General features: G+C 41.1%; 2 protein-coding genes across 10 annotated transcripts; one reads left to right on the top strand and one right to left on the bottom strand.

Annotated features, from left to right (window-relative positions):
• Positions 1-430: 430 nt before the first annotated feature.
• cept1b (choline/ethanolamine phosphotransferase 1b) lies at positions 431-20,926 on the top strand. Of its 5 annotated transcripts, none has more exons than XR_013130153.1 (13): positions 431-657; positions 2,803-2,864; positions 3,152-3,555; positions 6,060-6,207; positions 6,394-6,535; positions 16,496-16,580; positions 16,805-16,936; positions 17,067-17,225; positions 17,475-17,600; positions 17,839-18,986; positions 20,104-20,198; positions 20,506-20,548; positions 20,633-20,926. XR_013130153.1 is itself a non-coding variant. In XM_077001112.1 (10 exons), the coding sequence occupies exons 3-10, from the start codon at positions 3,217-3,219 to the stop codon at positions 17,953-17,955; spliced, it is 1,248 nt and encodes a 415-aa protein (XP_076857227.1). In that variant the 5' UTR covers positions 431-657; positions 2,803-2,864; positions 3,152-3,216; the 3' UTR covers positions 17,956-19,993. The 5 variants fall into 5 exon arrangements, 1 of the variants encoding a protein (XP_076857227.1); XR_013130154.1 differs by having other exon boundaries at positions 20,104-20,208; XR_013130152.1 differs by having other exon boundaries at positions 20,104-20,548.
• On the bottom strand, positions 8,736-24,247 carry LOC143511338 (synaptonemal complex protein 3-like). Of its 5 annotated transcripts, none has more exons than XM_077001114.1 (9): positions 23,921-24,247; positions 23,472-23,563; positions 23,279-23,342; positions 23,159-23,193; positions 22,902-23,019; positions 21,636-21,735; positions 21,272-21,370; positions 21,085-21,189; positions 8,736-8,929 (listed from the first exon to the last, which is right to left on the bottom strand). In XM_077001114.1, exons 2-9 carry the CDS (start codon positions 23,515-23,517, stop codon positions 8,828-8,830), a joined length of 669 nt encoding a protein of 222 aa, XP_076857229.1. In that variant the 5' UTR covers positions 23,518-23,563; positions 23,921-24,247; the 3' UTR covers positions 8,736-8,827. The 5 variants fall into 5 exon arrangements, with proteins under 5 accessions (XP_076857229.1, XP_076857230.1, XP_076857228.1 ...); XM_077001115.1 differs by lacking the exon at positions 8,736-8,929 and adding an exon at positions 9,597-13,610 and having other exon boundaries at positions 23,921-24,246; XM_077001113.1 differs by lacking the exon at positions 8,736-8,929 and adding an exon at positions 18,847-20,848 and having other exon boundaries at positions 23,921-24,246.
• Positions 24,248-24,265: the final 18 nt, after the last annotated feature.

The following is a 24,265-nucleotide window of genomic DNA, read 5'->3' as shown; positions in this document are numbered from 1 at the left end:
AGCGGGGCAATTACTATCAGACACTCACAATATTAACCCACATTCACAATATTAAACACATTCAAAATATTAACCCACATTCGCAATATTAACCCACATTCACAATATTAAACCACATTCATAATATAAGCCACTTCACGAATTTACTCATACTCGTAGGCCACCTACCTGGCAATGTACATTAGGCATGATAAAATTCGAGTTATTACTGTATAGTATCAGATATATACATCTTATATAAATATATGTGGCAATACGTCTATTCACATTGAGACACAGAAAACTGAAATCTATGTTGACTTTATTTGATATGAAACTTAAATGTGATCACATAAAGTTGGCAGGGCGACTACAGTGGGAAGCGGCTGCGCAAATCCGCGGCGGCTGCGCCGACATGATCCTCTTGAATCACTGTCAGCATCGCGCTCAACCGCGCCGGAAGTGCCCGGCGTCCCCGACAGCGCAGCGCGCTAGCAGGCTAGCAGGCTAGGTGACTGTTGTCATGTCGATGAGTTGTTGATCCAACCAGTCGTTGATTTTTTGTGGGACTGTTGCATTTGCACAAGCTGTGGAGCAAGTTCACCCCTGCTTGGACGCACATATTGTATCGCTGTGCAACTGTCGACACATTTGGGAGTCGTCTCGGTTCTTCGTCAGGTCAGTGGCCGTTGGCAGTCGGAGTGTTGTGGCCGTGGTGGGGTTCGTCGTGCTCGGTTACCTTACACCCGACGAACGCTTCTACGGTCACCCAGTTGGTGCCACAGCAGATTCGTTTTTCGTTACACAGAATGACGAAGGGTAATTTATATAACCTATAACGTGGCAATGCTAGGAAGGGAATCCCTGTATGCTGCTGCTAGGTGGCTAGCTTGCGATATTTGGCTAGAAACAAATTGGCGTCAGGCAGAGTTTAGAGCTGCTAGATAGACGACCTACACCAACCATGTACACCAGCTACACCAATCATGTACACCAGCTACATGATACTTATACCAGCCATCTACAACATCTACATACTTATACCAACCATGTACACCATACCTACACCAACCATGTACGTCATCTACACCATACTTATACCAACCAGCTACACCAGCTACACCATACCTACACCAACAATGTACACCAGCTGCACCATACCTACACCAACCATGTACGCCATCTACACCATACTTATACCAACCATCTACAACATCTACACCAGCTACACCATACCTACACCAACCATGTACACCAGCTACATCATACTTATACCAACCATCTACAACATCTACACCATACTTATACCAACCATGTATACCATCTACACAATACCTACACCAACCATGTACGCCATCTACATACGTACATGTACATACGTACGCCATACTTATACCAACCATCTACAACATCTACACCAGCTACACCATACTTATACCAACCATCTACAACATCTACCAGCTACACCATACTTATACTAACCATGTACACCATCTACACCATACCTATACCATCCATGTATACCAGCTACACCATACTTATACTAACCAGCTACACCAACCATCACGTTTGCTGACATGACATGAAATATAATTTTGAACCTAGCAGAGTAGGGAAGTCGTGTGAGTCTTTACATTTGACTAGTCTGCTGTTTTTTACTTGGCTAGCTGTCAAGTTTCAGTGGTTTTTACACCACCAGTAAGGGACCATTTCATCTTGCTGAGAGTGCAACACCAAGAATTACAGGTGACTTTCTGGGATTTAGCGAACCATCCAGCATTATACTGGAGTGACTTTGCCAGATATTTTGTCCTACCATAACAGATCCAAGTGGCAAAATATTGGGAGTATGGAATGATTTACATTTACATTTATGGCATTTAGCAGACGCTCTTATTCAGAGCGACTTACAAAAGTGCTACGTAGTTGCTTGGAATCTCCAAGGTAGTATAGATAGTAGATTTACAATCATTGATGACAACGGATATTTTTAAACTGATAACGTTTGACCCGAGCGAAGTGAAACGGGCAAAGTGTGTGTGTTAAGGTTGTTGTATGCGATGCTGCTTGTGACTGGTGATGCGTGCTCCTGTGATCATGTTGGGGTAATCCTGTGGTAATAGGGGTAATCGATTCAGTCCCCCAGGGGGCTGTGGATCCCGGTAGAGAGTACGCTGTGCGCAATTGGCTGCCGCTTCTCGCCGGTGTGTGATTGGTTGTCTGTGACGTAGCTGTGATAACAATTGTAAAGCGCCTTGGGTATCCAGATAAGGTGCTATATAAATTGAAGCATTCATTTATTCATTCATTCATTCATCCTATGTGTTAAAGACAGTGTTCAATGTATATAGAGTGTGTTTTGTGTGTAGAGTAGGCTGTGTGTGTGTGTGTGGGGGGGTAATTCTAAGTGTTAAAGACAGTGTGTGTAGAGTATATCTGTAGTGTTAAAGACAGTGTTCTTGTGTCCTGCCATTTTAATATAATGGGTATGCTGTGATTATTTGAGAAGGGGTCACTGTAATAATCACAAATAATTGGGGTGACAGTAATAATTACACAAGTTTATTAATTATTTGAGAGAGGGTATATTCATGTGTTTACAAGTACAGTTAAATTAAGTGATTAAATGTGGGTTTTGATAGATCAATCTATTAATAGGGATTCCATTCATAACGATAACACATGACTACGCTTAATAGAAACTAAACAGTAATGTAATAAAGTAATAAAAATGTTTACCTTACTGATAATAAGGCTGTGAATGGTGTAGTTTAGTAGCTGTAATTTTAAGGTAGTTAATGGCTTCTTCTCTGTTCCACACAGCTGCGCTGAGGGTGTGTGGAGGTGTGGCACAGGTGCTGCCCAACTCAGAACTGGGAGAACAGGTAAATCAGATGCTACGGTCAGGGACAGGGACCTTAGCCTTTCCCAAACCCAGTGTTGTAGATCCATCTGCAGATTTGTCATCATTTCCATCTCTTAATAACCTAATCCAACCTTAAATAACTAACTCAACTCTTCAGGTGATTACTAGGAAGCCCCAAAGGAGATCACATATGTATAGCATGAAAAACACAACAGAGTATAACATCTTAACAGCCCAGTTCTGTGTGTGTGTGTGTGTGTGTGTGTGTCTGCCTGCCTCTGTGGTGTGTGTGCTGCGTGTCTACAGGTGTTGCACGGCCGCGGTGTGGCTGTGCGGCTGGAGGAGTCAGGTCCGGGTGTGCTGGGGGGGGTATGAGTGGGCAGGCAGGTCCGCGGGGCCGGCGGGGGCTCCGGGCGGAGCGTGAGCAGGGCGTGGATGCAGCATGCTGGCTGGCCCCTGCGGTCCTGCGCCGTCTGGTGGAGCTGCCCGCCCCGGTGCTGACCCGGCACCAGCTGAAGCGGCTGGAGGAACACCGGTACAACAGCGCCGGCAGCTCCCTGCTGGAGCCCCTCATGCAGCGCTACTGGGAGTGGCTGGTGTGCCGCATGCCCACGTGGATCGCCCCCAACCTCATCACCATCGTCGGCCTCGCCACCAACATCTTCACCACACTGGTGCTGGTCTACTACTGCCCCACTGCCACTGAACAGGTACAGTGGGCCCCGTGAGCTACTGGACATCTGCTAAAAACCAAGTAGGCATAAGAATCAGAGCCGCTGCCGGGGCTAGAGACACGTCCCTGAGGGAGGGGTGCTAGAGACACGTCCCTGAGGGAGGGGTGCTAGAGACACGTCCCTGAGGGAGGGGTGCTAGAGACACGTCCCTGAGGGAGGGGTGCTAGACACACGTCCCTGAGGGAGGGGTGCTAGAGACACGTCCCTGAGGGAGGGGTGCTAGAGACACGTCCCTGAGGGAGGGGTGCTAGAGACACGTCCCTGAGGGAGGGGTGCTAGAGACACGTCCCTGAGGGAGGGGTGCTAGAGACACGTCCCTGAGGGAGGGGTGCTAGAGACACGTCCCTGAGGGAGGGAGGTGTTGCTAAATCAGACAGATCAGTGCGTTGATAACTGACTGTCAGGTAGCTGTGCAGGTTTCATATTAATAACTGGATAAAAAAGTAAGAGTAAGAACGTTGTTTAGAGCATCATAGCATGTAGGTGTACTGAATGAAGCACCATCATTACGCTCAGGGGATTTATTATACAAGTAAAAGAAAAAAAGTTGTAAACAAGTTTGCTTCATTATACACAAAAGCCAAATATGGCTTACATTTTTTCACAGGCCTATTATTTTCACAGGCCCATTGCATGCATAAGCTGTTTTTAACCCTTTGTGGTGTGTGAAACATTATCTAACCTGCTATGTTTTTATGCAATTGCCTTACCCCAGGTGCTATATCAGCTTGCTTTCTTATAGATGCATGTTTCTTGTAGATACATGTTTTTGCCTGAACTTTACACACACAAGTGTGCAGAAATGACATTGTGTAAGTGGAAGTGTTGATGATGTAAGAGGATGATGTAAGAGGATATGATCACACACTTTTAACACAGCAGAAAAGTCTAAATTGAAGCATGCCCACATCTCATCCGAGATATTATTAACTGCTAAATGTATTTATCCTGTTGTATTTAGCTTAAATTTTTTGATTTAGTCCTATACAGTTACCAATGTCCTTGGTCACCTCATATGTGGCTATAGGCATGGTAAAAAATTTTTATATTTCCTATACTAATTTTAGGAAATTAAAAGTGTAATTAATAATCTGAGGTAGCTGAACTAGTAAACAATGGCGCTAATCTTGCTGTCTCTAAAAAAAAAGAGTAGCTATAGGCTACAGAAATATGTTGGTCTGCATCAAGTGTAGATTCAGAACTGTCACCCAAAAGGTAGACATACTTCTCTGCTGCCAACCAAGTTCAGGGCTGAGAGGCAAGCGCCACCACAGACAGATCAGTGCTCACCAAGCTCACACTACCGTGACCATTTGATAAAACTGTTACAACTGCCCTATTAATACACTCCAAACAGTTATAACAGCCCTATTATTACACTCCAAATGCAGCTACTGTGATGGATGAGCACCACAGAGAGACCGAGTTGCAGAAATGATTTTGAGATCACTTTGACATCAGGTCTGGGAGCTGGGGGTCTTATGAGGAGTGCTACAGGGAGAGCAGCTACGTGTGCTAGCTATGATGTGTTTGAAACAGTTATTGTCAGGTTCTAGTTAATTATGTTTCAAAAGGTTCACCAAGTGTTGAGCAGTGTGTGAGACTAGCTCTCTGAAAGCGTCACCTGTGCCACACTCTGCACGGTGTAGGAGGATGAATGAAAGGAGGAGGAGGAGTGTATGTTTCAAAGGAGGAGGAGTGTGTATCAAAGGAGGAGGAGTGTTTCAAAGGAGGAGGAGTGTTTCAAAGGAGGAGGAGTGTATATATCAAAGGAGGAAGAGCGTGTGTATCATAGGAGGAGCGTGAGTGTGTGTATCAGAGGAGGCGTGTATCCTCTTTGCTGAGGTAATCCTAGGGCTTCAGTTAGGCCCCTGTTGCTAGAGTTCAGAACATTTTAGGTAGTTTTAAGTATTTACAGCAGAGTTCAAACATTGTCCTGCCTAGATTAGCACTGTCTTAATCCAAACCACGATCAGTCTTAGTGCATGCTTCTACTTGTCACGTTTCTTTGAAATTATAAACTGGAATTCTAAGGTGTAAGGAAATGTGACCATGTACTATATTTGATTTTTAATATTTCTGTGCAGTGAACATTGGAAACCTGGGATGTTTGTAGGACCAGATTGGTTCAGCTTCAGAAGAGGGAACAATAACTAAAATCACATCTATCTTTTAATCACGATATCACTGATTATACATATAGCAGTAGACAGATGAAGCCATAGTGTCTGTCACTTCTGTGGCCCTTATCAGATTTCACTGGGGACCCCATCAGCCCTGAAGCACAGAGGCCTATATGCAGGTCCCGTGTGTGCAGGTTGAGTTTAGTTTGTGAATAACAGTGTTTCAGCCGAGGGAAGGGAACAGTAATCACTTTGAGGTTAATGGTTTCGTTGCTGTAGGGTGTGTGTGTGTGTGTGGGCGTGTATGCATGTGTAAATACTGAGATGGGAGTGTGATGAGTTGTGCTGTGTGTGCAGGCTCCTCTGTGGGCATACCTGCTGTGTGCCGTGGGGCTGTTCGTTTATCAGTCTCTGGATGCTATCGATGGGAAGCAGGCCAGGCGCACTGACAGCAGCTCACCACTGGGGGAGCTCTTCGACCACGGCTGCGACTCGCTCTCCACAGGTGATTACCAAAGCATTTCTGCCGAATGCACACTTCCTTTCAGGGGAGAATGCTGGTGACATGTCACAACGTTTATCTTGTTTTTGCTCTTTCTCATTCACATTGTCACATTGTCTCGTCTCATTATGTCCTTATGTCCACAAACTCCTCGTCTGTCCCTCCATCACTGTCCCTGTCTCTGAGCAGTGTTTGTGGTGCTGGGAACCAGTATCGCAGTGCAGTTGGGAACGAACCCAGACTGGATGTTCTTCTGCTGTTTTGCGGGCATGTTCATGTTCTACTGCGCCCACTGGCAGACCTACGTCTCCGGCACCTTACGCTTTGGCATGTGAGTCCCACCAGAGGTCCACACACAGGTGTCCTGCCCACACACAGGTGTAATTCAAAATTACTTTTCCAGTCAGTACAGAAATAGCGATTGTGAGCATTGTATGGTTTAGTAGCAATGCTGTAATTTGTCTGCTATGGGTAAACTTTTAAAAACTGTAAATTTGCATTATTTTCAGCAGTAGGTGTTATACTATACTTTAATATTGTTCATTTTAATCCCAGCCTTTAATATTGTTAAACTAAGATTATTATAGCTAAATAAGAATGAAGGCTAATAGCCTGAAGGCTATCACTTGATATTATTTACATGTTAATGTTAATGGGTGTTTTTTAAACTTTTCTTTTAAATGACATGCAATGCTAAAATTCAAAATAGTAGGAAACCATTCAGTGTTTTGAGACTATTCTATTTATCAGTCCCACCAGGATTTCGCGGGCCTTTTTTGTGATTGTTGCGGGCTAAAATGTTTGATGTTGCGGGTGTTTTTCAAAAAAATTGCAATGGAAGTTGCGGTGTGTTTTTGCTATTTAGTAGTCCATTTTAATTATCGATTTACCTATTTATTCAGGGTCGCCAACTTTTCAAGATCGCTTGAAGTGAGATTTGAACCTGGAGGGGGTGGCGAACATTAATTGTTGACGGGCGGGAGGTGCGGGGTTAGCGAACGTAAGTTGTTACCGGGCGGCTTGTAAAATGGACACAAATGAAGTATTCTATCGAGATCGATCGCCAGTGGTTGGCGCCAGAGCGAACTAGTAACTCATAGATATGGATATAATAAACTTTATCTCTGACTTTAAACTTAATCTCAGTTTAAAGTTTAAACTTATAAACTTTATCTCAGACCCTCGCCGCTTGCGTGCGCTGCAGTGACTTCGCGGGCTACCATTGTGGGGAATGTAGTGTTTGTGCGTGCAAAACACCATCGGGCGGCTGTGGCCTGCGGGCCGGTTCTAATAGTAATTAAATATCATCCAGGGGGCCATAGATAATCAATTCGCGGGTCTGATCTGGACAGTTTATCCCCGCTTTCATGTAGTGTACCGGGATACTGCTTTTCCCGATCTTTTTGCCGTTATTTTCGTCGCTCATGCTGCTTTCAGTCTGCTCCTCTTGAACGTATATACGGAGGTAAGGCGGGAGTTTGTCGACGTCACATCAAGACGACATCGGTGATTGGTCAAATTTGCGGGAATGTTGCGGTGATTGGCTGAAGTTGCAACACCGCCCTGAATTCGCGGGGTTTGCTTGAAGTTGCGTTGAAGTTGCAAATCGCAACATCGCGACTTTTTGGGGGGTCTGATTTATCAGTGATGTTCTTGTGGCTGTTTTACTCTGATTCTTTGAGTTAGTGAAAGTCTTTACCTAGGTTCCTCCCATATTGTTATGACCGTTTTATTCAGACTCTTTGAGTTAATAAAAGTATTTACCTAGCTTCTTAGATTAAATGCACTGCATATATTCCAGTTATTCTCACTGTGACATGATAAGTGAGTAAACACTTAGGCCTTTTTAACAGTTGATTTGGACTTGATAAAGAGCAACACTGTTAAATGTGTGTTATCTAGAATGTAAAAATGCATAAATGCAAACAGCAGTTTTGTTTCTGTGATTGTTTATGGTGTCCTCACCAGGACAGAGATTATGATCGTCTCAGACCATAGTGAATTATAGCACTGATCAAGCATTACTGATTACTGATCAGTCATTACTGTATTTGTCTTTACTGTATGTGATCTCTCACGTGGTGAGTAGGAGACCCTGTGAATACAGAGTCCAGTTACGTTTCAGCTGTTGTGTGATGTTGTTTTGATGGCCGATATGACGGCCTGGAAAGTTGCACAGGTGTGTATCACAGGACATGGGACGGCCCTCCCTCCCTCCCTCCCTCAGGGGATGTGGCTAGATCACAGAAATCAGGATAGTGGATGGGACTCATAATAAACTAAATTTCAGGGAAAACTGGATTTAAAAAAATTCGGGTTTTTGGTGAAATTTTCCCTGCCTTCGCCTGGAGTTGCTGGGATTGGCTCCAGCCCCCCCCCCCCCCGGTGACCCCGACTAGCGGGATTAAGCGGTTCGGATAATGGATGGATGGATGGATGGATGGTGAAATTTATGGAAAACGTAAAAAGTTCACGCTACAGTGATATTTTATGAAAAAAGTAGGGATTTAAGTTGAAGCATGCAATGGTGATTTCCTGATCTCAAACAATTTATTGAAACAGAAGCCAACAACAACAATGGTGGGTATACCCCAACAAAAAATGTCAGCATCTCAATAACTTGTCATAACCTTTCATAACTTGTGCACTGGAGAAAGTGCAGGTCACTCCATCTGAGGCACCCCGGTCTCCAGCAGCCATTTCCTAATGGTGTGTCCTCCATGAGCTGCAGCATTGTCGTCCATGAAGATGAAATAAGGCCCATGTTGTTCATGCAGAGGCACAATGACTGGATTAATGATTAATTCAAGTAGTATGGGCTTGTCACAAAGTATAGGGCAGTTCTATATTGACTAGACACACAGTGACGCCTGTGCCTGGTGCTGTGGACAGGTACCCTTGCAATACTCAGACCAGTTCTGAGTGGTCTGACATGACACTTACAGTTGTGATCACATTTATTCAACCCCCAATGCTGCGAAGGGTTTTATGGAATTCAGTGCACATTTGTAATTGTGTTCATAATGAAATCTTACAAGGACTTGTTAAAGAACTAAATGCAACTAAGATAGCATCAATTTTTTTTGTCATAAAGTATTAAATGGCCTTTTTGTGATTTCTTCATTGACACAATTATTCAACCCCTTTACGACTACCACTCCTAAGAACAGAGGTTCATTCCAGTGTTTTCCATCAGGTATTGAAAACATCTGTGGATGTCAACGAGCAGCAATCAAGCATGATAAGCACCAATTAGGCAGATTTAAAAGGACTGTGATACTCAGCTCCTTCTAGACATCTACTGGTGTGTTTCCAAGCATGGTGAAGGCAAGAGAATGGTCCCAGAAGACAAGAGAAGAGGTTATTGCTCTTCACAAGAATGGCAATGGATATAATCAATCAATCAATCAAATTTTATTTATATAGCGCTTTTTACAACAGTTGTTGTCACAAAGCAGCTTTACAAGTGCCGAGTCCTAGCCCCCAGTGAGCAAGCCAAAGGCGACAGTGGCAAGGAAAAACTCCCTAGTTTTTTGCATGAGGAAGAAACCTTGAGAGGAACCAAGACTCAGGGGGGGAACCCATCCTCCTCTGGCCGACACCGGTCACCATGACAACAACAATAATATAGACAGAATGTAGACAGAATGTAAAAGATGCAATAATGTCCATTTAGACCGAAAAATATGTAATAATGTCCATCATGGTGTAGGCATCCGGTTAGGCAGGAGGTGGCCGGCCAGGATGGATCGCTTGTCTCTCCTCATCTCATTATTCCTCAAGCAGGCGGGCAGCCATGTGGAGAAATGAAACAGGGAAAATTAGCTCTGTATGAGGACATATACAGGACAGGTAAAATTATAAACATTTCTGGAGTGTGGCAGCAACTCCGGCACTAAGTTAAATTATTACAGCCTAGCTAAAAAAAGGCAGAACCAGAAGGTAACATAGGCTTGGGGGCATTCTGAGACAATGGCATCCGTCCACTGCACTGTCAACAAACTTGAGTGACCACGAGCAGTGACAGGATGACAGCACCAGCACCCCAGTCTACCATAAAACCCTTCGTCTATGAACCCCTGGATCTGTACCTTTATCTAAGGGGGATATTAATTATCAAACGCTAGACTAAATAAGTGGGTTTTCAACCTAGATTTAAAGATTGTGACTGTGTCAGAGTCCCGGACACATTTAGGAAGATTATTCCAAAGCTGGGGGGCCTTATAAGAAAAGGCTCTTCCCCCTGCTGTTACCTTGTTAATTTGTGGAACTAATAACAGACCAGCACCCTGTGATCTTAGTTGACGTGGGGGTTCATAATAGGAAATAAGTTCCTGGAGGTATTCAGGAGCAAGCCCGTGTAGTGCTTTATATGCTAATAATAGAATTTTAAAATCAATACGAAATTTAACTGGGAGCCAATGCAGGGCTGATAGGACTGGTCTAATATGCTGAAATTTTCTAGTTCTGGTCAGAACTCTAGCTGCGGCATTTTGAACTACTTGAAGTTTATTTAGATTCCTATTTGAACATCCTGACAGTAGTGAATTGCAGTAGTCTAGTCTAGAGCTAACAAAGGCGTGCACCAATTTTTCTGCATCATCCTGTGATAATGCATTTCTTAATTTGGCAATGTTGCGGAGATGTAGAAAAGCTATCCTAGTAGTATGATCTATATATTTATCAAATGATAGGTCGGAGTCGAGTATGACGCCTAGGTTTTTGGCTACTGTGCCAGGTGTAATGGGATAGTCTGCAAGATTAAGCATTAAGTTTGGAATTTTCTGTCTTGCGGCCTTAGGGCCCACAAGGAGAACTTCTGTTTTGTCCTCATTTAATTGTAGGAAGTTTAGAGACATCCAGCATTTAATATCTCTTACACAGGCCTCAATTTTTCCTAAACTGAGTTTGTCATCGGGTTTGGCTGATATGTAAAGTTGAGTGTCATCCGCATAGCAGTGAAAATTGACACCATGTTTGTTTATAACTGTGCCCAATGGTAGCATATATAATGTAAATAATAGTGGTCCTAAGATGGAGCCTTGCGGGACCCCATATTTAACCATTGTACGTTTGGATGAAATATTATTGAGCTCTACAAACTGATAGCGATTTGTTAAGTAAGACTGAAACCATGAAAGGGCTGTGCCTGAGACTCCAACCCAGCGTTCTAACCTTTCTAGCAAGATCCTATGATCAATTGTGTCGAAAGCTGCACTAAGATCAAGAAGCACTAACAGTGATACATAGCCTTGATCTGATGCAAGGAGGAGATCATTTGTTACTTTAACTAATGCTGTTTCAGTACTGTGATGGGGCCTAAAACCAGATTGGAACTTTTCAAATGTGTTATTCCTATGCAGATATAGGCATAATTGCTGGGCAACAGCTTTTTCTATGATCTTAGATATAAATGATGTGTTTGAAATGGGTCTATAATTAGATAGCACAGTCGGATCAAGATTTGGTTTCTTGATCAGAGGTTTGATAATTGCTAATTTACATGATTTGGGCATGTGACCTATTGTAATGGATGAGTTAACTATAGTTAGAAGAGGTTCAGTTACAGCTGGTAATACCTCTTTTAATAACTTTGAGGGAACTGAGTCTAATGTGCAGGTAGTACAATTTAAGGAAGAAATTATTTTCTCTAATTCTGATTTTGGGAGTGGATGAAAAGCATCAAGTTTTTCTCCCGGTATGTAATTTAAATCAATATCAACCAAACCAGATGACATACCAGTTGTATTGCTAATAAAGGGTTTTATATTTTGTCTAATATTCTCTATTTTATTATCAAAGAAATCTATAAATACATTACTAGTGAGGTTTATTGGAATCTGAGGTTCTGTGCCTGCTTGATTTTTTGTAAGTTTAGAAATAGTATTAAAAAGAAATCTAGGATTGTTTTTATTTTTCTCTATCAGTGAGGCTAAGTATGCTGAGCGTGTTTTAGTGAGTGCCCGTTTGTAGTCAATAATGCTATCCTTCCAGGCACAGTGGAATACTTCCAATTTAGTAGATCGCCATTTCCGCTCTAATTTACGTGCTATTTGTTTTAAGTTTCTAGTTTGGTCGGTGTACCATGGGGCGAGCTTTTTGGATCTAGCTTTTTTATATTTTAGTGGAGCTACTATATCTAGAGTTGATCTGCAGGTATTCTCTAAGTAGTCGGTTAGACTATCTAACTCTCCTGGATCGGATGGCGAGTGGGCTAAAGCAGTTAAGTCAGGGAGGGTTTCAATAAACCGTGTTGCTGTTGATGAATTTATTGAGCGCTTTATACACTGCCGAGGAGACGGGCGGGTATTTATGTTAAGGTGAAAATCGAATTTTACTAAATAATGATCGGAGATTGCTACGGTTTGCGGGAGTATGTTTATATTATCTACGTCGATACCCAGCGTTAATATTAGATCTAGGGTATGATTTCGATAATGTGTAGGTCCTACTACGTTTTGTTTAATGCCGACAGAGTTCAATATAGAAGTAAAAGCCCTTGTCAGTGGATCCTCCGCATTATCAAAGTGTATGTTAAAGTCTCCTACCATTATTATTTTGTCACTACATACTGCTAAATTTGCTGCAAAATCGGTGAAATCGTTTAAGAAATCTGAGTAAGGCCCTGGTGGTCTGTATACATTAGTTAGGGAGAATGTACTTTTATTTTCAGATGGACTAATAACATTAATAGACTGCATCTCAAATGAGTTTGAGATATCTAAGTATTTCTGATGAATTTCTAAACAATCACGATAGATTATACATATTCCACCTCCTCTGCCTGACAGTCTAGGTCTATGTATATAACTATATCCCACAGGAGTGGCTTCGTTTAGAGTTAAATAATCACCAGATTGAACCCACGTTTCAGTTAGACAAAGAATATCAATTTTCTGGTCTGTTATAAGTTCATTTACAAAAACTGCTTTTGAGTTGAGCGATCGAATATTGATTAATCCAATTTTCAGATCGGTCATATAGGTTGTAATAATTTGATGTGAAGTCTGTATATTAGTTAAAAACTTCGGGCGGACTATTTTCTTATGATTTAGTTTAACCCGGGGCACAGACACAGTCTCAATCCTAAGGGAACTTGGTGACGCCTCTAAGCAGCTCGCAGACAGGTTTAACCCATTAGTCTGCGGCCTGGTCGCGACCCTGGACAGTCAGCAGCTTCTAGTGCTACTCTGCCGACTAGCTAACAGGCTATGGGCTAATATAAAAAGATTGCGAAGTTGTTAAATATTCCAAGAGACACTATCGGAAGTATCATTCGCAAGTTCAAGTTAAAGGGCACAGTGGAAACGTTACCTGGTCGTGGCAGAAAGAAGATCCTGACCGCGACTGCTGTGCGCTACCTGAAGCGTAATGTGGAGAAAAATCCCCGCGTGACTGCTAAGGAACTGAAAAAAGACCTGTCAGATGTGGGCACTGAAGTTTCAGCTCAGACAATAAGGCGCGCACTGCATAACGAAGACCTCCATGCCAGAACGCCCAGACGCACCCCCTTGCTGACTCCAAAGAACAAGAAAAGTCGACTGCAGTATGCCAAAAGTCATGTGGACAAGCCACAAAGGTTTTGGGACAGTGTACTGTGGTCAGATGAAACTAAATTAGAACTGTTTGGGACAATGGACCAGCGCTATGTTTGGAGAAGGAAGAACCAGGCTTATGAACAAAAGAACACCTTGCCTACTGTGAAGCATGGCGGGGGGTCAATTATGCTTTGGGGCTGTTTTGCTTCTAATGGTACAGGAAAGCTTCAACGTGTGCAGGGTACCATGAATTCCCTTCAGTACCAGGAGATCTTGGAGGAAAATGTGATGGAGTCAGTCACAAACCTGCGGCTTGGGAGACGTTGGACCTTCCAACAGGACAATGATCCGAAGCACACATCCAAGTCCACTAGAGCATGGTTGAACATGAAAGGCTGGAACATTCTAGAGTGGCCATCGCAATCACCAGACTTAAATCCAATTGAGAACCTCTGGTGGGACCTAAAGAAGGCAGTTGCAGTGCGCAAGCCTAAGAATGTGACTGAACTGGAGGCTTTTGCCCATGAAGAATGGGCTAAGATACCCATAGGTCGCTGCAAGACACTTGTGTCAAGCTATGCTTCACGCTTGAAAGCTGTCATAACTGGAAAAGGATGTTGTACTAAGTACTAAAAAATAATGTCACTAGGGGGTTGAATAAAACTGATAATGATGTGAGCACAGTAAAGACATTTGTGGTTATTCCATCATAAATATTATGTTATGTTTGTCTAATTTATAAGTGCCTCTTTGATATAATTGTAAATAAGATGACTGAAATGATCAAAATCAATGTCAAACTGGCCAAAACACTTTATTTCAGTGGGGGTTGAATAAATTTGATCACAACTGTAAGTGCCTCTCACCTCCCTTAAATGTGTTTGGTGTAGGGATGTCCCGATCCAGCTTTTTGAACTTCCGATCCGATACCGATATTTATTTTCTCTTCCGATCTGATACCAATATCGGCCGATACCGATACCGGCCTATCTGAGCATGTAAAGTTTAAAGTTATTTAGCCAGCTTACTTTGTTGTCAAACTCATGTTGAAAAGCGTTTTACTCTTGATAACAAGTAGCCAGCTGAATTAGGTGTGTTTGAATAATACACAATGGTTGGTAAGCAGAAACTGACCTGTTTATTTAGCAATTAATAAACTCAAAATAGACAAAATAATAAATAACAAACAGAAATGGCATCAGTAAACCAAGGCTTTAAAAGCCATAAGTGCAAATAATATTGTAAATTGTATTTTTTTTAAGTGGCAGTTTGTCATGCTTCGCAAACGTTTCTGCCAGTGTTAGTTGTGTAGGACCTTTCTTTTTGTCTTCGGTTTTCTTTAGAAACTCTTCATGTTGTTTATGGTGGTATTTCACTAAATGCTTGATTAGAATGGTTGTATTAAAAGTTCTTACAGCTTTACCACAACGGTTGACTTTACTGTGGCATATGTTGCACTCTACCTCTTCGTCTTTGTCGTCCTTTAATGTAAAATAATCCCACACAACTGACATTTTTACGGATAACTTCAAATTTACATGGCCGTCTTAATGGTTAGGAGATGCCTCTGAGCTAAATTGGGGAGATGCTATGCTCTTGTGCCGAAGGTCTGCTGGAAAATGCGGACCGGATTTTACTCTCACTGGCGAAAACACAGCAAAAACTGGAATGGATTATCTAAATGGGTGCACTGAAAAAACTTAAAAAAAAAAAAACCTGGATCGGAAGTCTGGATCGGCATTTTCTTGTGCCTGCCGATCCGATACGCATTTTTTACAAATATCGGCGGCCGATCCAAATATCGGATCGGGACAAGCCTAGTCTGGAGTTGTGTGGCATTCATGATCTGGTTCCACAGTACACTGTTCACAATGAAGTAGTCGTCAGTGTGGAATGTGGCTCAGCAGCCACTTCCGTCTGAGAACATCCTGTTTGAAGCCTCGCAATGGTGAGGTACTGTTGATCAGTTTTGTTAGGTGTCATCTTGGTCTTGTGATGTCAAAATGTGAACAGTATGATGAGGAGGACTGTTACTACTAATTCTAATTGAACCAGGAAATGTTTTGGTCTATTCGTGGATCAACCACCCATTGTGAAATTTGCCGTTAAGCCCCTTGTTAAAGAACAGCAAGTTGTGCAAAAAGTATTGAATTATTGAACAGTTGGACATGTGCATTTAACCGTTTAGAGGTCACATTAAGTTCTAACTCTAAAGGTTAGAATGATCTTTAGGTTCATTCTGAAATTTCACCCGAAAGCCAAATATCCGTAACTTTTTGTAAGTAGTGTATGAACATGCACTTAGAAAAAACATATCTGTGATCTGGCAGGGCAGGTGTGCAGTCAGGTGGCTTCTCACACCCACATTCCTGTTCTTTGGGTCGTGTGTCGGGTCACCATGTGTCTGAGCTGCACTGAGTTGCCATCGCAGCGTTGCAGCTGTGTCTGGTCCTGAACCAGACCGTCACTGCTGCCTCCGGGCCCAGGTTCTGGAGACTTATGGTAATATCAAGCACTGTGCAGACAGTCATGGTGCTAAAACCACAACAAGGGCAGCAAGCTCAGTTTTTCCTGCTCTACCTGAATACCTGATCCGTCTGTAGTGAAGTCCACTGTCCAGACACCTCAAGTTAAGTTACATTAGCTGCCAAATGTGATTACTGTTGTAACTAATCCTGCTGCCGTCCTTCTGTTCATCCCTCCATCCTTCCACCCCATCTCAACCCCCTCTGTCCACTGCTGCCCCTGCTCAGCATTGACGTGACTGAGGTGCAAATCTTCATTATCGTCATGTATTTGCTGGCTGCCGTGGGTGGATCTGCTTTCTGGCAGGCTCTGGTAATTCCGTACCATTATCAAACTCTTACTGCAGTAGAGAGGACAGTAACTACTAGACATGTCAGTAACACATAGAGATAACTATGTAAGAACCATAATTATTCATCTTATAATCTTTTATAATGTTGTGGCTGGTCCATATTTGGTTTATCTCACTTGTTTTTGATTTGTGTGTTAAATTGATATGATTTCTTTTAACTCTGTTTCATTATTTCCTTTGACAGATCCCAGTATTAAACATTCAAATGAAGATAGTCCCAGCCCTCTGCACATTTGTAGGGGCTGTGGTGTCCTGCACAAACTATTTCAGAGTCATATTTACAGGAGGAGTGGGCAAGAACGGATCCACCATAGCAGTGAGTGTCCTAGCTGTATTTGGTTAAACCCTAGAGTTTAAACCCCTTAAACCTGTGTTTCCTAAAGTACTACATTGTTTTGTGTCTCAGTTCTGTGTGTGAGTTCAGTGTTTGTTTTTTTGCCCTGCAGGGAACAAGTGTGCTGTCCCCAGTTCTTCATATAGGCTCCGTTATAGTACTTGCTATGATGATCTATAAGAAATCTGCTATCCGGCTCTTTGAAAATCATCCCTGCCTTTATATTCTGGCTTTTGGCTTTGTTTCTGCCAAAATCACCAACAAATTGGTGGTGAGTAGAGTTGACATTTTCACTCATACGTCAGTATTTACTGCTCAAACACACCTCACTCCACTGGTCACAGATTTAGCATGCCGGCAGGATGACCCTTGCTGTCAGGACACTGTAGTCACAGCATATTCTGTCATTCTTTTCCTTTAGGTGTATCTCTCACTCAAACACACAGTGTTTTGCAGACTTACTGGTTTTGTTTTGTTATGAATGTCTTACATATGGAAACATTCCCCTATCCCCCAACAGGTTGCACATATGACAAAAAGTGAAATGCACCTCCATGATGTGGCGTTCCTGGGCCCAGGGCTGCTATTCCTGGATCAGTATTTCAACAGTTTTATTGATGAGTACTTAGTTCTGTGGATCGCACTGGTACGATAATATTAACCAGTATTAATAATAATAATAATAATAATCAGTATCAATATTAATAATATTAATATCTAAAGGTTTACATTTTGACTGTGAATGTTCATATGAAATAACAAAAACCTTAATAACAAACCTTAATAACCTTAATAACAAAGACCTTAATAATTAATCCTCTCAAATTCATATAGCACATGAGCACTGCTAAAATGACACTAGAACTTGTTTGTTTGATTTGCAGGTCCTGTCCTTCTGTGATTTGGTTCGCTACTGCGTCAGTGTGTGTAACCAGATTGCTTCACATCTCCATATCTTCGTCTTTAAAATCAAACCTCTGAGCACAGTAGCAGCTCAGTAATACCCAAGCACTGCTGACATCAGTGACTCTGTGCTGTGTGTGTGTGTCTGTCTGTCTGTCTGTCTGTCTGGGTGAATGTGTGTGTCTATCTGCCTATGTCTGTCTCTCTCCTGTGATGGTTAACACCATTAGTGTGTCCAAGGATGAATCAGATCAAATTATTAGTGATTTATTAAAGAAATGATTCTAAGTTTGTATATGTTTATCACAATTTATGGGCATGTTTGTCCTCCTAACTATTACTTTAGTGAGAGCAAATGAGAGTGGTTGCTTTATTTATATTATTCTGTATTAAACTAATGCAATCTCTTATGAAAGATGTGGGTGAATGGATTTCACAGTGTAATAAGGGGTGGTAATACACTCCCATTCATCATGTTTCTGTGAGACCATAGGTACTCCCTTTTAAATAACAAGAAGGCTTAGGACAGTGGGAATGTGTTTCAGTTCTCTTAATTACTCTGCCTTCCCTCATACATTTGCTTTCTCAGGCATTCATTTGCTTTGTTTAGGTTTTTTCAGTATTGCATGCCTTTTTATTAGATCTTGCGTATCACCAGAATACACAGATCTTATTTAAAGAGAATAAGTCCAAAAGAATGACGTCGGTTTAGTGCTGCATCCACGTATTCAGCGTTGTTTGTGAATCCATAATTCAAACGTGAAGACCGTATTCATCTACAGGACCTGCCAGCACCTTATCTTCTACTTTAGGAACCGAATGATATTCTGCGACCATAGAACAATATTTTCAACACAGTACATTGAAGGAAACATTTCAGGTTTCATTTAAAAATTTTACCATGATTTCTACATAAGCTTATTTTATCAGTCCAACTTTATCAGAAACTGTCTTTATTTTATATTTTTAATTTATTTTTCTTGCACAAGTGAGGCGTGCACTTAAATCCTGACATGTACATTAGTGAAAATGACCACATCATTTTGTCATTTTGTACCTCCACCCCCTCCAGCACCTGCCAGACTACAGCTGTGTGGTCCTCCTCCTGTTATTACCCTACTGTACACAGGTGAATGCAAAACCTCTATTCTCCAGTATAGGTGTCTAACTGCTTATGCAGTAGTTTGTTATTTTAGCACATTCTGTACTGTATAAAGTTTTATTTAATGCTAATGTTCCTCTGTTGCTTTGCATTCTGTGCTAAACCACTGTGTTACATTCTACCTAAACTGTTGAATGGATTTAAAAAGAAAAAAAAATTAAAATGTATGGACTCGTACTATAAGTATTAGCTGGTTTTACTCTTTTAGCGTTAGCAAACCTGTGTTTTGCCTGCTTTAATTTAGCTCTGATGTTGGAGGTAAAGAGCGAAAACTTAATCACATCTAAACTTAACAGCAGTATTTGACCCAGCATGTGAGCTGAAGTAAACTTGGTCACAGATCTGCTGTTCCTTCTGAAAACAATACACACGGCACCTTATTGCCCAGATTAAACAGTGCACCATAAACAGTGAATGAAAATTGTCATACACAGTTGTTTTCTTTTTTTGTGCTATATTTCATGTTTATTTGGAAGAAAATGTCCTTTAATTTTAAGAATCACCAAAGTAGGAAAATAAAACTATAATAATTCATTTTTTTTATTTTGCATATAAGAACAGTGGCAGTGTATTACTGCATGGCTCTTCTCTCAGAGCTTTTCATTTAAACAAGTACAAGACATCAACTGCCTTAAACAGAACTGGTTGTCGTTTTAATTTTTGCACATTAACCATGTCAGATTTTTACTTTAACCAGTTAATATTATTACAGTAGCTTTGCTTTCTGTGTCATGCTCAGGTACATTATTATACATAGCTAAACTGGCCCTAGATGCCACTCGTGACTTCTGATGTCTTCTGAAAAGCTGATGTATTCATAGAGACATGTTCAAATAGCTCCAGGGTTTCGCTGCCCACAATTTAAAGAGCCAGAACAAAATTCTGGGTTTCTAATCACTGCCACTCTAAACTTGGCCACTGTTGGTTTGTATTTCTGATCCTCACATTTGCACAAATGTTGTTTACGCAAATTAAAATGATGTAAAAACCAGCATTTATTAAAATAAAAACTATTATATTTAACATTTGGTACAAATGTTACCATAATCTGGTGATTTTGAGTTTGTTTTTTACTGTGGTTAAGGTGATTCCAGTGAAGGGCTATGCTATGAATAATGGCATATGGCTTACACTACGTCCTTCCCCACAACTCTCCATCCTATGCTGAGCCTGGCACAGGTACATTAATGTATGACTTCTGCCATTTCTTCAACCCCTAATAGAGTTGTTTAGTTAGGGTACTGATTTAAATATATGTCTAAAAGGTTTTGAATGGATGAAGTGCTATGACTGTCATCAAAAGTATCTAACATTCTATATTTCTATATCGAACTGCAAACTACACCGTTGATTAACAAACCTGCTTCAGTTCAGATTTGTTAAAACACATTTTGAAAATTTATCTGACATATCGCCCATCATAAATGTGCTATTATGTCAGCAGACTTTGAAGGTACTCAAATTTCCTTTTTGGTATTTCTTTTAGCTGTTTTCTTCTTCATTGTTGTAAGCTGTCTAGTTTTGACGCGGTAAGTTGTGGATATGATTCCAGCATTTCTGTTTTTCCCATAAATAAACACTTATTAAAGCAACATGTAATGTTTTATTTCCAGACTCTCAGGGAGAAAATGTGCCATCTCACATCAACATGTAAATCAATCTAGATTAATGTTTAAACAGGAAAGTGGGTATGTAGATTCAAACCAAGAGTGGAAAAACTAAGTCACTTGAAAAGCTGCTGAAGAACTGGAATGACCCAAACTGGAATGAAGCACCATCCAAACAATGCAAAACAGCTTGTTTCCTGAACCTCCCAATAAAGGCTCCATCTTAAAAAAAAAAAAAGTATTGTGACTGCATAAACACATTCTGTGTGTTGAAAGGGATTATTTAAAGGGCCAGCATTATAGCATGCTACATGAGCATAGACTGCAGAGCTCTGCGGATTGATGCCATTTCCTGATGTTGCTGTTTTCCCCAAAACAAAAAAAACGAAAGCCACAGGTAACATTACTTACCAAAACACAAGAATTAAGTGTTGAATACTGTCACTTGCTGAACTCACTGTGTTCATGAGGATGTTTTTGTGAAGAAGCGCCATCTCCTGCCGTAGCTCATTCAGTGTTGTGCTGTTCTGCTTGTCATGAGTGTCCTGCAACTCCTGCATGCTCTGTAGAACCAAAGCAGAACTGAAACTGGGTGTCACTGATATGACTCACATGATGGTGTAGAATCATGTGAGAGGAGTTTACTTTGATATAATGGTCCACAAGCTGTCTGAGAGTCTTCAGCCGTTGGCCTTGGGATGCTCTCATCTGCTCAAACATCATCTGCTGTTGCTGGAACAATGCCTGACACAAACATGGTTGATTTGTGTAGTGATTCCATGACCTTTAGAATACACTTATCACCATGGAAGAGTCAGTGTACATAGTGAATATAGTTATCTGCTGAAAATGTTAATAGTTCTTTTAACATTCACTTGTTTAACAGACTCAAGCCAAAATTTGCCAGAATTAACAAAATGTGTATATGGTTCAAGGCAGAGTAATTAAAAGTAGAATGAAATCATGAAATCCCTATTGTTTATGAGCTTATACAGTTTATAAACAATACCGTGAGTTTCTTGTCCAGATTCTTGCTCCTTTGCATGTCTGATTCCCATCGCTGGAACACAGAACTGAACTGGGTGCAGTAATCTTCAGTGATCTGAGCTCTGCAAAGCATAAAATGCATTATCCACAATGACCATCTAATGGCCAACCCCAGGACCTATGCTCATTGGAGCAAAATCACTGGATTGTCACTCTGCCTTTCCCTGACATTCCCCATGTAACAATGTGTACCAGTTTTGATTCTATTTTTTAATGCACCAGAAATGTGTTTTAAGTATTGTAGATGTTGTGTATTGTGTACTGTAGTCAGCATGGGCACACTGACTTCCCTGCAGGTATGTAGTACCATTTGCAGCAAACTATAGTGCACTATCGTGTTCTGACACCTTAAATTATAGTCAGCATTAATCTTCTCATTGGTTTATGCTATAGTAGCTTTCCTGTGGGATTAGAGCACACAGGTTAGCCTTGGCACCCCACACACATCAGTGAGCCCTGGATACCCATTGCCCTCATGTCATGCCTGGCTCTGCCTCTACTTTGATAGTCTGGTTTTCTGTTCCCTCCTAGTTGACTGTAACTCCGCCCCTCATTAGCATTCCCAGGTGTTTTTTTGTTGATTTCCTTTAAGCTATTTCCTGTGTAGTCTGTGTTGATATTTGTTTGTTGTACAGCCCTATTGTCTGAATCTACTTAAGGTTTATTCAGTTTGTTCTACATTTAAAATGTATTTGTCTAACTATTGAATGGATTTGACCTTGGCCTACCTTTATGATCCTGATTTGCCCTTCATTAAACCTCACTCTACTTAGCACATGTGGCTCCATGATGCCCCAGGTGTTACACCTGTCGCTGGTTCAGAGGCTGTCCTTCCTTGACCAACAGCTTTCTACCTAAACTCTCACCACTTGATAGATGCCACTGTACTGAGATTATTCACTTCCACTGTCAACTTTAATGGTGTAGGTGACCGTTGTGCAGGCATGGTTGGGCTGTGTGGGGGATTTGTTCATATATTATGTTTGTCTTATATTTTATAGATCAGACTGACCCTCCTTCCAATAAGTGGTCATATTTTTCAAATTCATATTTTCCATCACACTCAGGCCTTCTAGAGGAGACCTTTCCCACTTCTTATCTTATCCTATCACAATGCCTGGTTGGCTTGTCATTACTTGATCTGAATCTTTCCTATAGTAAGGACTAAGTTATAGTAAGGATTAAGTTATATTACTAAATCAGCACACACTTTTCAAGGATTTGTTACCTGGCCTTCTGTTGGGACCTCCACAACTCCTTGACCTTCTTTTGACTGCTTTGGTGAGATGAGTTGGTGAAAGATTCTAGCCATTTCCTCTTGACGCAAAATGCCTTGTTTATATCAGCTGCCAAGGAAAAGGAGGTCCAGCAATGCTTCATAACAGCATGTAAACAAATGTAGTAAGCTGTAGCACAGGCCAAGAGCACACTGGGCAAAATGTGCATGTTATTTACAGAAGCAAACTGGAGAATACTATATGGCACCTTTGAAACTGTCCAGCATGGTCATCACATCTCCACTGCAAACAAGGAACAAATTGGCTAGACAGTAATACCTATACTTGATTAATCCTAATTCTAAAACTTATTTGTCTATTTTATTACCCCGGAGACATGTTGAAACTTGTGTCTGTGGATGCCTGGCGTTTCCTCCCTTTTAATGAAGCGCCTGGACAAAGGACATGTGACCCTTTTTTTAAGTTTTACGGGGAGTTGAAACCCCATTTATGGAGTGGTAGTGGCGTACCCAAGACATTATAGCTTGATTATTAATTAATATTTTGTTACAGTTAAATACCAGTTTTGTTGGTGCCCTTCGAGGCAATGAAGTCTTTGAGAGACATTTCTGTCGCTTTACATGAAAGTATTCCTTCAGTTTTACTTCAGCCCCTATTAAACAAAACGCAGTTTCAACTGAGACGATTTGCTAACCTAGCTATGTAGCAATGTATTGAATAACTAGCTAGCTAGAAGTACTTATAATACCACATTTATAATATCACTGGGTTGTTACATTTATATATGTTATATATATTATTATATATATATATATTATATATTATATATATATATATATATATATATATATATATATATATATATATGTGTATTCAGTTAACTGTTACTATAAATTACTCCCGCGATATATATATATAGCTAATATTACCACCACCGAGACTATTAATTAGGCCAGATAGCTGTCAGTCAGAAATCTGCTTCAGAAAGAAGTTAAATATTAGTATTTACTTTAAAAACTTGTGTATAACGACGAAATGGGTGCTAGCTAGATGCTAAACTAAATCTTATTTGAAAACGTTAAGTTGGTGCTCTCGTGCACCACTTTACGCACGTGCGTGCGCACTTTGCACGAGAAAAAAACGTTTAATTCATGCCATTCATAGATTACATTTGCAGAATATTAAATCGTTCTAGGATGTTAGCTGCTCTGATGTGGTTTATTTCTTATTGCTGCTATTGCGTGGTCCCAAATAACATTATACTACAGAATAGAGGTTTTATTCCACACGGACAGGTCTAAATAAGCTCGCCCCACGTTCAATATCTGGCAACCAACAGCACGCGGGCGGAACG

The sequence above is a fragment of the Brachyhypopomus gauderio genome, chromosome 1, assembly GCF_052324685.1.
Source record: "Brachyhypopomus gauderio isolate BG-103 chromosome 1, BGAUD_0.2, whole genome shotgun sequence".
Lineage (NCBI taxonomy): Eukaryota > Metazoa > Chordata > Actinopteri > Gymnotiformes > Hypopomidae > Brachyhypopomus > Brachyhypopomus gauderio.
The sequence above is the reverse complement of the archived record's forward strand: the minus strand, read 5'-3'. Positions and strand labels throughout refer to the sequence as shown.

Bases quoted from the DNA above. Each gene is read 5' to 3' on its own strand.
- cept1b (XM_077001112.1), top strand. From the start codon at position 3,217: ATGAGTGGGCAGGCAGGTCCGCGGGGCCGGCGGGGGCTCCGGGCGGAG. The intron at 6,208-6,393 runs GTGATTACCAAA...GTCTCTGAGCAG, and splicing joins CTGCGACTCGCTCTCCACAG to TGTTTGTGGTGCTGGGAACC. The intron at 16,581-16,804 runs GTAATTCCGTAC...TTCCTTTGACAG, and splicing joins CTGCTTTCTGGCAGGCTCTG to ATCCCAGTATTAAACATTCA.
- LOC143511338 (XM_077001113.1), bottom strand. From the start codon at position 23,517: ATGTCTCTCAAAGACTTCATTGCCTCGAAGGGCACCAACAAAACTG. The intron at 21,371-21,635 runs GTATTGTTTATA...TGTTTGTGTCAG, and splicing joins ATCTGGACAAGAAACTCACG to GCATTGTTCCAGCAACAGCA. The intron at 21,190-21,271 runs GTAAACTCCTCT...TTGGTTCTACAG, and splicing joins TTGTGGACCATTATATCAAA to AGCATGCAGGAGTTGCAGGA.